The sequence below is a fragment of the Bos mutus genome, chromosome 18, assembly GCF_027580195.1.
Source record: "Bos mutus isolate GX-2022 chromosome 18, NWIPB_WYAK_1.1, whole genome shotgun sequence".
In the NCBI taxonomy this organism is placed as follows: Eukaryota; Metazoa; Chordata; class Mammalia; order Artiodactyla; family Bovidae; genus Bos; species Bos mutus.
In genome coordinates this window covers 55,243,487-55,258,195 of record NC_091634.1, presented here as the reverse complement: position 1 = coordinate 55,258,195, position 14,709 = coordinate 55,243,487, and the positions used below count along the sequence as shown (strand labels likewise).

The window sequence follows — 14,709 nt, the reverse complement described above, 5'->3', positions numbered from 1 at the left end:
GGGAAGTGTCCATTCAGCCACCAGCAGAGACTAGTTCTCACCTGGGAGAGCAGAGGGACATTACTTTCCTACCCAGCTTCTGCCTGAGCCCAGACCTGCATTTGCTCTCGTCTAACAGACATGCCCGAGTCCCTGACTGATGTGACCCAGTCTCTCGCCCCGGCCTCCACCAGCATAAGTACTGATAAGGCTACTCTTGATTCAGTAGCAATGCTTTGCCAACAATGGTCCTAAAGATGAGAGTGTGTTTGTATATGTATGTAGGTAAGTACCCACTTAATCTCACACTTTATTTTTTCTTTAAAAAACATAGTATGATTATATTTTAATACACAACCAAAATACAAAACACCACAGTAAATTGACAGCAATAAAATATGGTATTTCATTTGCACTACACTTAGACATTGATATATCAAGGAAAATGAAAGGAAAAAAAAACAGAGCAAAATCTCACACTTTAAATAAATCTAATATAATCAAATCCCTTAATTATACAGTGGAAGTGAGAAATAGATTTATGGGACTAGATCTGATAGAGTGCCTGATGAACTATGGACGGAGGTTCGTGACATTGTACGGGAGACAGGGATCAAGACCATCCCCATATAAAAGAAATGCAAAAAAGCAAAATGGCTGTCTGAGGCCTTACAAATAGCTGTGAAAAGAAGAGAAGCGAAAAGAAAAGGAGAAAAGGAAAGATATAAACATCTGAATGCAGAGTTCCAAAGAATAGCAAAAAGAGATAAGAAAGCCTTCCTCAGTGATCAATGCAAAGAAATAGAGGAAAACAACAGAATGGGAAAGACTAGAGATCTCTTCAAGAAAATTAGAGATACCAAGGGAACATTTCATGCAATGATGGGCTCGATAAAGGACAGAAATGGTATGGACCTAACAGAAGCAGAAGATATTAAGAAAAGGTGGCAAGAATACACAGAAGAACTGTACAAAAAAGATCTTCATGACCAAGATAATCACGATGGTGTGATCACTCACCTAGAGCCAGACATCCTGGAATGTGAAGTCAAGTGGGCCTTAGAAAGCATCACTACGAACAAAGATAGTGGAGGTGATGGAATTCCAGTTGAGCTCTTTCAAATCCTGAAAGATGATGCTGTAAAAGTGCTGCACTCAATATGTCAGCAAATTTGGAAAACTCAGCAGTGGCCACAGGACTGGAAAGGTCAGTTTTCATTCCAATCCCAAAGAAAGGCAATGCTAAAGAATGCTCAAACTACTGCACAATTGCACTCATCTCACACGCTAGTAAAGTAATGCTCAAAATTCTCCAAGCCAGGCTCCAACAATATGTGAACCGTGAACTTCCTGATGTTCAAGCTGGTTTTAGAAAAGGCAGAGGAACCAGAGATCAAATTGCCAACATCCACTGGATCATGGAAAAAGCAAGAGAGTTCCAGAAAAACATCAATTTCTGCTTTATTGACTATGCCAAAGCCTTTGACTGTGTGGATCACAATAAACTGTGGAAAATTCTGAAAGAGATGGGAATACCAGATCACCTGACCTGCCTCTTGAGAAACCTATATGCAGGTCAGGAAGCAACAGTTAGAACTGGACATGGAACAACAGACTGGGTTCCAAATAGGAAAAGGAGTATGTCAAGGCTGTATATTGTCACCCTGCTTATTTAACTTATATGCAGAGTATATCATGAGAAACGCTGGGCTGGAAGAAGCACAAGCTGGAATCAAGATTGCCGGGAGAAATATCAATAACCTCAGATATGCAGATGACACCACCCTTATGGCAGAAAGTGAAGAGGAACTAAAAAGCCTCTTGATGAAAGTGGAGAGTGAAAAAGTTGGCTTAAAGCTCAACATTCAGAAAATGAAGATCATGGCATCTGGTCCCATCACTTCTTGGGAAATAGATGGGGAAACAGTGGAAACAGTGTCAGACTTTATTTTTGGGGGCTCCAAAATCACTGCAGATGGTGATTGCAGCCATGAAATTAAAAGATGCTTACTCCTTGGAAGAAAAGTTATGACCAACCTAGATAGCATAGTCAAAAGCGGAGACATTACTTTGCCAACAAAGGTCCATCTAGTCAAGGCTGTGGTTTTTCCAGTGGTCATGTATGGATGTGAGAGTTGGACTGTGAAGAAAGCTGAGCACCCAAGAATTGGTGCTTTTGAACTGTGGTGTTGGAGAAGACTCTTGAGAGTCCCTTGGACTGCAAGGAGATCCAATCAGTCCATTCTGAAGGAGATCAGCCCTGGGATTTCTTTGGAGGGAATAATGCTGAAGCCGAAACTCCAGTACTTTGGCCACCTCATGCGAAGAGTTGACTCATTGGAAAAGACTCTAATGCTGGGAGGGATTGGGGGCAGGAAGAGAAGCGGACAACAGAAGATGAGATGGCTGGATGGCATCACCGACTTGATGGACGTGAGTCTGAGTGAACTCTGGGAGTTGGTGATGGACAGGGAGGCCTGGCGTGCTGCGATTCATGGGGTCGCAAAGAGTCAGACATGACTGAGTGACTGAACTGACTGAATAAATAAATAAATAAATATATATATATATATATATATAAAAAACTCATGCATATACATGTAAAGTTCACTTCATCACTAAAGAGTGGTTATGCACAGAGACAAGACATGGAGACAAAATATCCATCAACAGATGAATGGATATAGAAGAAGGAATATTACTCAGCCAAAAAAGGACAAAATAAGGCCCTATGCAGCAACATGGATGCGACTACAGATTATCATCCTAAATGAATTAAGTCAGAAACAGAAAGACAAATACCATATGATATTGCTTATATGTGGAATCTAAGATATGACAAAAAGGAGCTTACCTATGAAACAGAAACAGGCTCATGGACATGGAGAACAGACTGGTGATTGCCAGGGAGGAGGGGTGATGGGGAGGAACGGACTGGGAATCTGGGATTAGCGGATGCAGACATTGTATATGGAATGCGTAACAATAGAGTCCTACTATAGAGCACAGGGAACTACATTCAGTGTCCTGCGATAATGGAAAGAATATCACAAAAGGATGTCTATGTACAACGGAGTCGCTTTGCTGCACAGCGTTAATTAACACAACACTGTAATTCAACTATATTTCAGTTTTAGAAAGTGACTATGTGCCAACAGCTGTTCTAAACATTTTGTACATAGATAAAACCTCAATTACATATGTATGTGTGTGTGTATATTAGCCACTCAGTCGTGTCTGACTCTTTGTGACTCCATGGACTGTAGCCCTCCAGGCTGCTCTGTCCATGGGATCCTCCAGGCAAGAATACTGCAGTGGGTTGCCATTCGGATCTTCCCAACCAGGGATAAAACACAGGTCTCCCACATTGCAGGCAGATTCTTTACTATCTGAGTCCACATATAATGATAATTATATATAATCTCTAAAATTTATATATGATGCTGCTGCTGCTAAGTCACTTCAGTCGTGTCTGACTCTGTGCGACCCCACAGACGGCAGCCCACCAGGCTCCGCCATCCCTGGGATTCTCCAGGCAAGAACACTGGAGTGGGTTGCCATTTCCTTCTCCAATGCAGGAAAGTGAAAAGTGAAAATGGAGTCACTCAGTCATGCCCGACTCCTAGCGACCCCATGGACTGCAGCCCACCAGGCTCCTCCCTCCATGGGATTTTCCAGGCAAGAGTACTGGAGTGGGGTGCCATTGCCTTCTCCATCTTATATATGATACTTATATATAAATCTCATTTATATAAATTTTGCATATATAAGAAAATCTCACTTAACCATTAAATATGGACTATGTTAGCAACTGTTCTAGAGACTCTATATAATTATGCAAATCTCATTTAATCATTAAAAAAGACTTCATGCCAACTCTTATAAATATACATAATCTAATTTTATAATTAATGTCCTTTGTATATTTAAATAAATCTCATATATATAAACTGTCACATATTCATACAGTCACATATATACATATGTTTTTATAAATCTCATTTAATCATTTAAAAACTCCCTAGAAGGCGAGCACAGTTGTAATCCCCAAAGGCTAAGCAAGTTCTAACACCCTGTGCATGTGATACCAGGACTCAGGTGAGCTCCAAGCACTCCAACTCAGATCTGCCCCCCTAAACCCCAGAGCTGTCCCTGCCTCAGTTAGGGGGCAACCCCAAATCCCAGGACCAAACTTGACTCGTTTTAAGTCTGCCTTAAACATACACTCAGGATGTCACTCCTTCCTATTACCTCAACTGCCCCATCCCCAATTCAAGCCTTCATCGAGGGCAGACAGACAACTACCAGGGTATCCTTTGGGTCCCCTTGCCCTCAGCTCCCTTTTGCCCGAAACTAGCAAATATGCTAAAAGCACAAGTCAGTTCTGGCTGCTCCTTCCTAAGCCCTCCAACCTCCCTTAGAGTGGAAACTTGAATCCTCAGCACAACCCACAAGGCCATACAGCACATGTCTCCCATACAAAGACCTGCCAGCATGTTGAAACCACCACTCGCAAGAGCCTGAATCATTTTGGGATGTAATGTATGAATCTAACATCTATTAAGGAGGGTTTGTAAGAATTTCTTTGGTGAGAACTATGCTACCTACCACCCCTTCACACACACACACACGTATACACACCCCAGAGTGAGTGAGAAGGCCTCCCCTTTCATCTGAAGTCAAAGGAAACGAGGCTTTAGCAATTTATATGCATCCCCTAAACCTTAGGGAACACAGCAGATTGGCATCTGACTCGTGCCTGAGAAATTCAGTGAACGAGAGGCCGACCAGCTGACTAGTTAGCCCACCAGGGAGGCAGTCGCTGCTGTTTGGGATTCAGCCTGTGATCCCTGGTCTGTGTGAACAGAGGTTGCATGAATGCTCCCCTGAGCCAGATGGGGTCTAGGCATCATCTTACCCTACAGGGACAAACAGACGTCCACTGAAGAAGCTGGCAGTGGACCCCAGACTCCTAGGGACTGAGGAGGGAGTGATGTGCTGATGATGCAGAGTTTACTTGGCAACTGTAAGAGACTGGCCACCATCAACTGAAGAAATCACCAAGAAACCCATATGGGTTCCCTGAAAGAGAGTCAGTATAAACATTTATTGGGCCCAGAGAAGGAGAGTCCCCATGTGACAAGAGCACCACTTGGTCCTTATAAAATCTTTCGAGCGCTCCCTAATCCAACCAGGAAAGGAAATGAGAGTCGGTAAGAATGAGTGAAGTCTTGACATTGAATGAAATTGGAAGCATTGATGCTTAAATGGAACATAACCATCTTTGACAACTGAACTGACATTGTGTTTGTGACACTGTATTATTTGCTGAAAGACTGAAGGCAGGAGGAGGAGATGACAGAGGATGAGATGGTTGGATGGCATCACTGACTCGATGGACACTGAGTTTGAGCAAGCTCTGGGAGTTGATGATGGACAGGGAAGCCTGGCGTGCTGCAGTCCATAGGGTCGCATAGAGTCGGACACGACTGAGTGACTGGACTGAACTGACAGCCTACCTGTGTTTTCATCTAGGAGATGATTATTCAGTTAATCCAACTTAAAGAAACAGTGAGAGGCAAAATTTGGGGATTACACTCCATTACTGTTCATCCAACATAGTGGCGGTCCCTTTAATTGTTGATGTGTCTGACCACATGAGACCCTCAGCTCAGTTCTCACCACTGGGTGAGGGCTTCCTTCAAGTATCACATCGCATCAAAGGTAGCCTGGGAGAGACAGTAAGAAGAAGAGGGTTAGTCTTACAGACGCTTCACCCTGAAACGTCTGAAAGGTTTCGTCCAGTCTTCTGGAAGGACCAGACACAGTCAGGAGCAAAGCGGTTTCCAGGTTTGATCTTGACTACTCAGGATGGAGTCAGGACTTCAGAGAAAGGGCAGAGAGGCACACAAGACAATACTGAGGACACCAAGAACAAGAGAAAGGAAAGGGGACCATCAGCGGGACGATCCTGGGCTCCAGCCTAGGCTGGCTGGTCCACACCGCTGGATGGGGATTTGATGGAAAACTAACACCACCACACCATCTTCTAGATTCTAGGGGTGTTGGAGATTATGTAAGCTCTTCTTTCCAGTACCACATTGTGGGCAGTCTGAGAATTAAGGCAGGATGACATGTCTTTCTCACACTTCTGGACCCCAAGATTCTGCATGACAGGGACTGAGGAATCTGTGCCTGTCAGCACTGGTGTGGCCTCGAGGCAGAGCTGGGGGCTCAACACCGCCGCTGGACGGACAGACAGGTAGACGTGACCTTATGCAAGTTCCTTCCACAGAGTTCCCTGCTGCCGCAAGCCCCTGACAGACTTCTTCTTCCTCTTTCCTGTGGCCTCCGTGTTGTCTCCAGAGCCAGGCGTCCTCAGCAGCATGCTTCTCCTGAGAGCCACGACATGACGACCAAAGCAAAGAGAACAGACTTTGTATAATTCCATAGTGACAAACATGCCTGTGAGTCATGTGTGCAGCTGGGATTGTATAAAACCAAGCTCTGCAGAGGTTTATCTCCAGTGAGGAGGGATAGCTATGCAAAGAAACATGCTGGCTGGGTCAGGGAAGGAGTGGATGCTCCTACCAATTTCTGACAAATCCTACCTGCACCCCTCCCCATTTCCAGGTCTTCTGTTACCAACCCATTGCCCCGCAGCGATCCACCAGCCTGAATTACTGAAGCTCAAGGTAGATGTGGGTGGGAGGCACCTTTGCTCCCTAGGAACTCAGGCTCAACCTAGAAGCCTCAGCTGTTGCAACCCCCTGGAGACCCCAGAAACATCTCTGTTTGGAAACCACAGAACTCGTCTGTGAACTTCACCTGCCAGGCTGCCAAAGGGAGGACACGAGTGAACGCAGACCAAGTTTCAACCTTTTTATTCAAAGCAGCTTCTCACGATGTATAAATACTGCATATTAGCACACATGAAAAATACAACTTCTAAGGCACCCAGAAATGTGTTCATACACGTTACAGGACCATTCACAAAGAGAGTGTACAATTTGCTCTAGACAGTCAGCGTTTGATAAATCAGAAGGTTATTATCCCTCAGTACCGCACCCAGTCTCGGGTAATATTTACAGCGTGGTGAGAAAGGGGCGCTGTACCTGCTTTATAAGTCTATGAAGTACTCATACTTACAGATATTCAGAACTAGTTAAAGACTTTCCCATGATAACCTGGCGAAAGAAAACGAGTAGCCTAATTTGCAAAGGTCTCCTTGGATTTTGGTGTGTGTGCTAGATCCATGATCAAATCTGAACACTCCCGGGGTGGGCCGGATACATTTTTTGGTAGCCTGCTTCATTATCAGAGGTTTGGTAATAAGCCTTACCACTAGAATCCCACTTCTTCAGTATCAGATCATTTCTCAGCCGGCCGATGGATGAATGGTTTCATTGTGGATGAGCATGGAGCATCTACCTAGTGTGAGAAGTGAAGAGATTTCTTCCAGGACTAAACAGGAAGCGGAATGGGTTGATGGAGAACAAAAAGGAGGTGGAAATTTGGCAACTGTAGGATCTGGCTGCTCAGTGTAGACACACATCTGAAGAACGCGCTGGAGGTGTCTACACGGATGGACAAATCACACGCTGATCAGGGACCCTGAAGGATGCCGGACCTCCACTCTCTACGGTACCGACGTGGATAAAGGCTGGACTACATAGCAGAAACACCCGCCTGGGACAGCGCGTTTCAATCTAAGAAACTCATCTTCCAGAGCCTTCGAGAGGGGACGGCAAATCCCTCTGTAGGGCCAGCCGGGGGGAGCATACAGTTGGTGGACGGGGGCAGCTTCTCTGTGCCATGAAGCATGCACACCTCTGCCTAAATGTGCCCACAATCTATGGAACTCGTGCTTTGCTGGAATAATGGAATTCTTTGGTCCTTGGTTTTATGAAAGGCAATATTTTCACAGTCCTGTCAACATGGGCATCAGCAATGACTTCAGGCTGGGACTGATGGCACAGGGACACATTAAATACTATACGGAAAATTCCACACCCTCCAAACTGCCCAGAGTCACCTTAACGAGCTCCAGAGCGAGGCCAGGTGCTGGGCCAACGAGGCAGGGTCAACCCACAGAGAGGTCAGAGCAGAGGCTAAAATCTAGATGTCAGTTTTTCTGATTGACACACACACTGCAAATATTTGAAGCCAGTCTCCATCCTAGTGGGAGACAGGTTGGCTTTATGAACACGTATTTTGAGATGAACCGAATAACTTGACTTTAGCCATTCTATGGCCCTGGTCTCAAGATCATCTTTGAAACCTTGATAAGGAGAACCAGGAGGTAACTGCAGAAGCAGGGCCAATGAGAAAGAATCATTTTTTTTAAGTTTAATTTTCAGAGTTTACTTGGTTTTATCAGACCCTGGTGGACGCCCGTCCAGTGAGCTCCACGACTTATGCGCCGTTCAAACAGCCCAGAGTGGGCTGAGACCGGCTCAGCTGATGCGTGTGTTGCACACCTAGGTTGCCTCTGCCCTGCTACACTCAGGTTCAGTATGGCTTAATACACCTACTTCACTGACAAGACACTCAGCACATGTGGGAATGCGGATGACATAACTGAAATCGACTTCAGATTGTCTACACAGTAAGACTCACATGTAAACTTTGTTAACATCTCTCAAGGAGTGCTGACCGCAGCCAGGCTGGACATTCCCAGGTCACCTGCAAGGAACCTGGGGTAACCGCCAAGGTCAGCAGCAGGAAATGCCATTGGTTCAAAACAAACAATGGACCAGCGGCCCTCCCTGTGGCCGTGTCTACACCACATGAACAGTACGCAGGGGGCTCCAGAACACCTGTCCGGGGCCCCTTCGTATGGCCAAGACAATCGCCAAGGTGTCTAACTGGTCCCTGCTGCCGTCAACTCAACCGCACTCTCCAGATTAGCCATGCTGTACAGACTGCACAGAGTCCATCCACATGGCTTACGCTGCTTAAAAAAAAACAACCCGTATTACCTTTTTTTTTTTTTGCAACAAGCTTAAGGCTCTGTTCACAAACTCCATCAACTGCCACACAGTGAGAATTTATGGGGAGATCCTCAACTACATACCTAGTTGCAAAGGTTGGAAAATTTTACTGATCCTAATGGTAAGGCTTATTCACAAATTCAATACATTTTTTCAAACTCAATTACTTTGAAAAAAAGAAAATTAACCGGCTCTCTAACAATTTAGGAGCACTCGATTTTAACGGGAAAAAAAAAAAACAGAAAACCATTGGCACCAAACCAGAATGCTATTTCTTGAAAGAACAAGTGATATTAATGGAAAAGATTGCCTAAAACGCAGATCCTAACTTACCACAGAAATATAAAAGTTTATATTCTGAAAATATATATACTGTATTAAAGTCTGTACGCATTTCAACCAAAATTTGCAGAAATAACTAAGCAACACTTATCTACAACAAAAATATACATGCAAGACAACCCCCAAATGGTTTCCCTTAAATATCTACAAAAGCAAAGTGTAGATTTTTAAAGATCATACAAAACCATTTACAGAAAATAAAATAAAATACTTAAGAAATCTCATTTAGAGTCTTAAATACTGTGTATATTAGTGAGGATGTCTAAACTAATATATACAACAGATCTCAGTATCTGAATACAGAAACACAGAAGAGAAGCAGTTCTGCATTTTAAATATTCACTTAGGAAGATCTGAAGGTGTTTCTATATTTTTTCTTTGTTAAAAAAATTTCCACAGAAACTGGCTTGAAAAATTATATGAATGTGACTAAATTTCAAATTAAAAAAGTGTACAAAATTTTTTAAACCAACAGTTAATCATGGGAAATGCAATTCCGCATCCAGTGGAGGCTATTTTTCAACATGGATATCAGGAAATAGAGTTGCATTGGTCAAAGTCTAGTGTGATTATCATTTTTCCATCCTTATACTAAACTCCACATGGGAAAAACCTATTTTCATGCTTCAGCAAGAACACTTCCCAGTTTGCTTTATACCAAACAAGAATAATATTTTAAATCAATTCTCTACTAGCTTCTTAGAGTTATCCAACTTCATTTCCTAGAGGGTCATTTTTCATGGTTTTCACCCACAGGCATTATTTCAGAGCAGGAAGGGATATATGGGTATATCAGCCTTAGGCTGAGCCATTGGAGCTCTAACCATCTTTGCAACGTTCTCCAAAAAGCCCTCCTGAACCATGCTGTTAACTCAGGTGCTTCCACTGCAAGGCCCTGGATGCTAATCACCAGGGGCTGGAGGAGAGGGGGGTCCTAACGCATGCCTCACAGGATGGCACAGGAGGTACTGTCCAGAAGACTTCTTGACTAAAGAAGTGCCCTCATCTTCCCCAAAGGCAACCCCAGGACGGGGCTGCCAAGACCAAGTACAATTCCTCTAAGGCCTGCCCAGGCTCTGGGACATGACCGACTGGGTGGGGAGCGGGTGAGACAGAGTAGAGAGAGGGGAGAAAGGATCGTATGGATGGAGAGAAGGTTCTGGGGTAGAAGATAAGAAATGAAAACCTGGGCCCCATCTCAAGAAGGCTATGGAGGACAAACCGTGACACAGCCACAGGTTTGGCGAATTTCAACCCATGTCGGCCATAAGTCGACAACCCATGTCGTAAGTTGGCCATAAGTTACCTGGATCTCATCTCTGCATTATCAAAGCAATTATTCAGAAAGTGAAAAACTCAGTGGTTTGGTCTACCCTGTAGCCAACAGATTAAACTGACTTTTGCCCAATTTGTGGAACATCCTTCTTGAACTGACTGTATGGAAACAGCCGAAACACAGACTGTCGGGTAAAACATCTCCTCTTATACGTGGAACCTGCCCAGGCATTCCACCTGAATGATGGTTTCACGTTCCTACCTTATCATCAGAGATCCTGGAGGTGTTTAGAAGTTTGGATTTGATGATCCAAAGCTACATTTTAGTCCAAAGCTAAAACACTTCTGGTTTTTCTGGCAGGGGACAAAGATGGGCATTGAGCCAAAGAAATTTCCAAACATTGTCTTCCATCTCCAACAGGAATCCTAACTCTGCTTCTAGAGACGATGAAGTGGTTGTCCTTAGAAGGTAAACAGAAAGCAAGGTGCTCTTTCTTTAGACGACTTAGTGATGGGAGAGAGATTACCTGCCAATAACAAGGCCGTCCAGGGGCTCTGGCAGAGCACACATTGGCTTTCTCAAAGGAGGAGACAAACCCAAATAAAGATGTGACCACAGGTATCTGGGCAAAGGGAGGTGCTTCCCTATGGTAACAGTTCCTACAGGATCCCACGTGGACCACGGTGGTTGGCAGGGGGTGGGGGTGGTGTACACAGGACTTCAACCCATCGTCCCGTGGATGGATTTAGCCAAGGCAGCTGTCTCCCTGCCGAAGGAAGAAGCAAGTGAGACGTGTGCTCTTCCCTGATTCTCTTGAGGTCACAGGAAAAGGAATGGGGCTTTCTGCAGATGGAGCCAAGACCATCTGAAGGATGGAGAACCCAGGTTAAGTCTCTAGTTCAAGTGCAGAGACTCCACCTGTCCTCCGAAATGCAAAGCTCAGCACCACGAGTCCTCTCCACCTGCCCGGCCCAGGGTGTCCAGCTGCCTCCAGAGGAGGGAAGAGGGCCAGAGAGGGAGAGGGAACTACAGCAATGACCCTCCCTCAGCCGCCCTCCCCTCCCTCAGCTGTGCCCAACTCTCACCGCTCCTCTCCACTCTCTCCAAGGAAGGGCCAGGAGGGGCTGGGGACTGACAGAGGGCAGAGGAGATGGGTGAGTGGAGGTCCTTGAGAACACTCGGGGGCTGGGGTGGAAATGGAAAGATTCTGCCACGCTGAGAACCAAACTTCCTCTGGTGTGTGACCCCCACGCGGAAGGACATGGCCCTGTAACTTCTCTGCTTGAACCCCGATGCTGACGGCCTCTGAAACCAAAACCAAGGCCCCAGACCAAAACCTCTCCCCTCCATGGCCGATCCGGGGACTCTGGGCGACAGCCTGAACACAAAGGCTGGGGCCCTCTGTGGCCTACGGGCAGAGGCCTAATCCCTGGTTACTGCTCCCTCGTGGGAGTAAAGAGCCTGAAAACAGGACTTCTGGAGGCAGAAAGACTTAGACCTGCTGCTGACAGCTCCACAGAGTGGGGACTGTCCCCCGTCTCTCTGGAAGGCCCCAACCAGATACCACTGCCCTATGAGAAAAGGGACTCTGAAAGTCAAGCCCCAAAGGAAGAAGTGTCCCTCAGCAGTATGCAACCCCCAGGGGGCCCAGCCCCCACCTGTTCCTGACATCCAGGGATTAGGGACTGGCTGTGTCTCAGGACCATTCAGGCGGGAGGCCCCTTTATGTCCTTAAAGGCAGGAGAGCGAAGAGAAGACCCTTCCATGATTTCTCCTAGAACAAGTATTCAATGACCACAGAGCTGTTTCATACGCAGAGAACCTGGTGCAGAGCCATTCCTTCTAATTCTAGCAATCCCGTTTCCATCCCTCTGAATTTTACATCTACGTGGTTCATTGCTAGAATGCACCAAACAGCTCGGACCCTGTATGGGATTTGCTCTAGGGCAGCATGAAAGTAGTATCTGTGTGAACAACAGACACCGTGACATATAAACAGAAATAAATAAATTAAATAAGTCTGATTAAAGGGGGGAAAAACCACTTTCCTAGTAGTTTATGTGTTTTGCAAAACTAGCTTTACATATTATACACATAAATTATCAGAATTTCCACTTACATCGTTTTAAAAAATATATATTTAACAAAACGCTCCTAAATGTACAATATCTGGGTTTTGTAAATCACTTGGTTGGGTTGTTAAGACCAAGCCCTAAAAGTCACACAGACGTGCATCAGAGAGGAGACTGAGGCCGGCTCCACACAAGTGTTCTGCTCATTGCTCTGGAAAATCCCCTAAGACTGGTCGTCCCCCAGTCACTGGATCTGCCCTTAGCCACAGAGGGCATGGCAGCTGAGTCCCCACGTCAGAGGCACTGTGTAGACACAGCCTGCGTCAGAAGGACTGGTGGGGCGAGGGGACTGGTCTTCCTTCCTGGACAAGGATGGTGGATCTCAGCAAGTGGGGTGGGACAAGGGCGCTGGCAAAGGCCTGGGAAGAGATAGCCCTCGATGGCCCTCCAGCCAGTTGGGGTTTGAGGTGCGGACACGGGGCAGGAGGCCAAGCACACTGCGTTTCCCATCATTACACAAAACCAAACCAATGAGGAGCAACCAAAGGACACAAGGAAATGGACACAACCCTAGGGACAGAGAAACACCTGGACAGACCCCTCGGCCAGGCATACACTGGGCTCTGATCTCTGAAACACAGGGGCGGAGCTGGAAGTCAGGGGCCCCACAGTGCTGGGCCCTCACACTTCGTAAATTTTGTCCTGCAGGTAGCTGAAGAGGGAATCCAGGCCTTTGGAGGAGCTCCAGAGCTGCTTGAGCATGATGCATTCTTTCTCGTTCACATCTTCAAGCACCGACCTCAGGAAGCTCCGCACGAGGCATTTTGACTCCTCCAGCACCTGCAGGGAAATGCACAAGCCTCGTTAGTCAGGCGCCGGGGACCTGCTCCCGAGGGACATACTTGGCCTGGGTAACCTTCTGATGTCCACAGCCAGAGGAGGCGCCTCCTGTGGTTCTGGGCTTCCCAGGCCTCTGCCCCTTGGCAACACCAGGAACAGGTTGCACGTGTGCCCAGATGTCAAGCCCTCAGTCCCTGGGATGGCTGAGTGGGACCTGTGTTAAGCCCAACTGCAAGGACTTGGTCTTTTACCCAAGGGTGACCGATACTCAGTTTCACTTTCTATGGATGTCAGGAAAAAACTTGGGGAAACGCTGCTTTAACCTCCGTGTGCTACCTAACTCAAGAATGGCTGGGACCGCAGAGTAAGATAATGAAATGAACTAACGAGTTGCCAAGGTACCCACAGGACCCGCCTCGACAGCAATGTCCCTTGTTCAGGCTTAGCAGTAAGCAGTGGTAATAAAAGTAGCAATCCTTGCAATAGCAAGTAATAACAATGGCAATAAATGGCAGTAACGAGCAATAATAGAGACAACAGTAATACTATAGTATTATAGTTGTGATAACAGAAATGTTAGTGGTGGTAATAACGGTAACAGTAGTAACAGAGCTATAGTATTACAGCAGCAATCATAGTAATGCCAGTGATAGCAATACGATAGTACTATATTACAGCAGTATTAACGATTGGAATATTAGTAATACAGTAGCCAGCGTGGTAAAAATAGCAATAATAATCATGATCATGAGTAAGAACAATCGCAGCAATCACAGCGACAGCAAAGCCACTACAACCACCATTAGCTGTCGGCTCTATGACAGGCACTCTCGGTGCAGTCGTTTATTTCCACCTCAAATTCACAAATAGGCAGTATGTTTATCTCTGCATTACAGATGAAGGACCTGAGCTCAGGGAAGTGGAGGTGCCCACGGCTGCCTGGTGGACATGCCCTGCAAACCCCTGGCTGATTCTGTAGGCCCCACGGCTGCCTCAGTCTGGCAGAGGCACTGCTGGCAGCAAAGTGTCTGAGCATCCTTCTGCCTCCCCATTCTCTGTGGACGTGGGAACTTCAGTTCTCAGTCTTACCAAGCACTTTCAAACAGAAAAAAGCAAGACAAGAGCTCCCTTGCTCAAGCAGGCTGGAACCATATCCTTCAGCTTGGGCTGGAGGCTCACGGGTGGTAAGAGGGGACGAGCTGACAAA

At 46.0% G+C, this 14,709-nt stretch overlaps 1 protein-coding gene across 1 annotated transcript in view; it reads right to left on the bottom strand.

The window, feature by feature from the left end:
* Positions 1-6,847: 6,847 nt before the first annotated feature.
* The window catches only part of CDYL2 (chromodomain Y like 2), a 170,166-nt gene continuing 162,304 nt past the window's right edge, over positions 6,848-14,709 (bottom strand). The window contains exon 7 of the mRNA XM_070388662.1: positions 6,848-13,502. Coding sequence (XP_070244763.1) covers positions 13,344-13,502 — 159 coding nt within the window. The 3' untranslated portion in view covers positions 6,848-13,343. The remainder of the gene's footprint in view (positions 13,503-14,709) is intronic.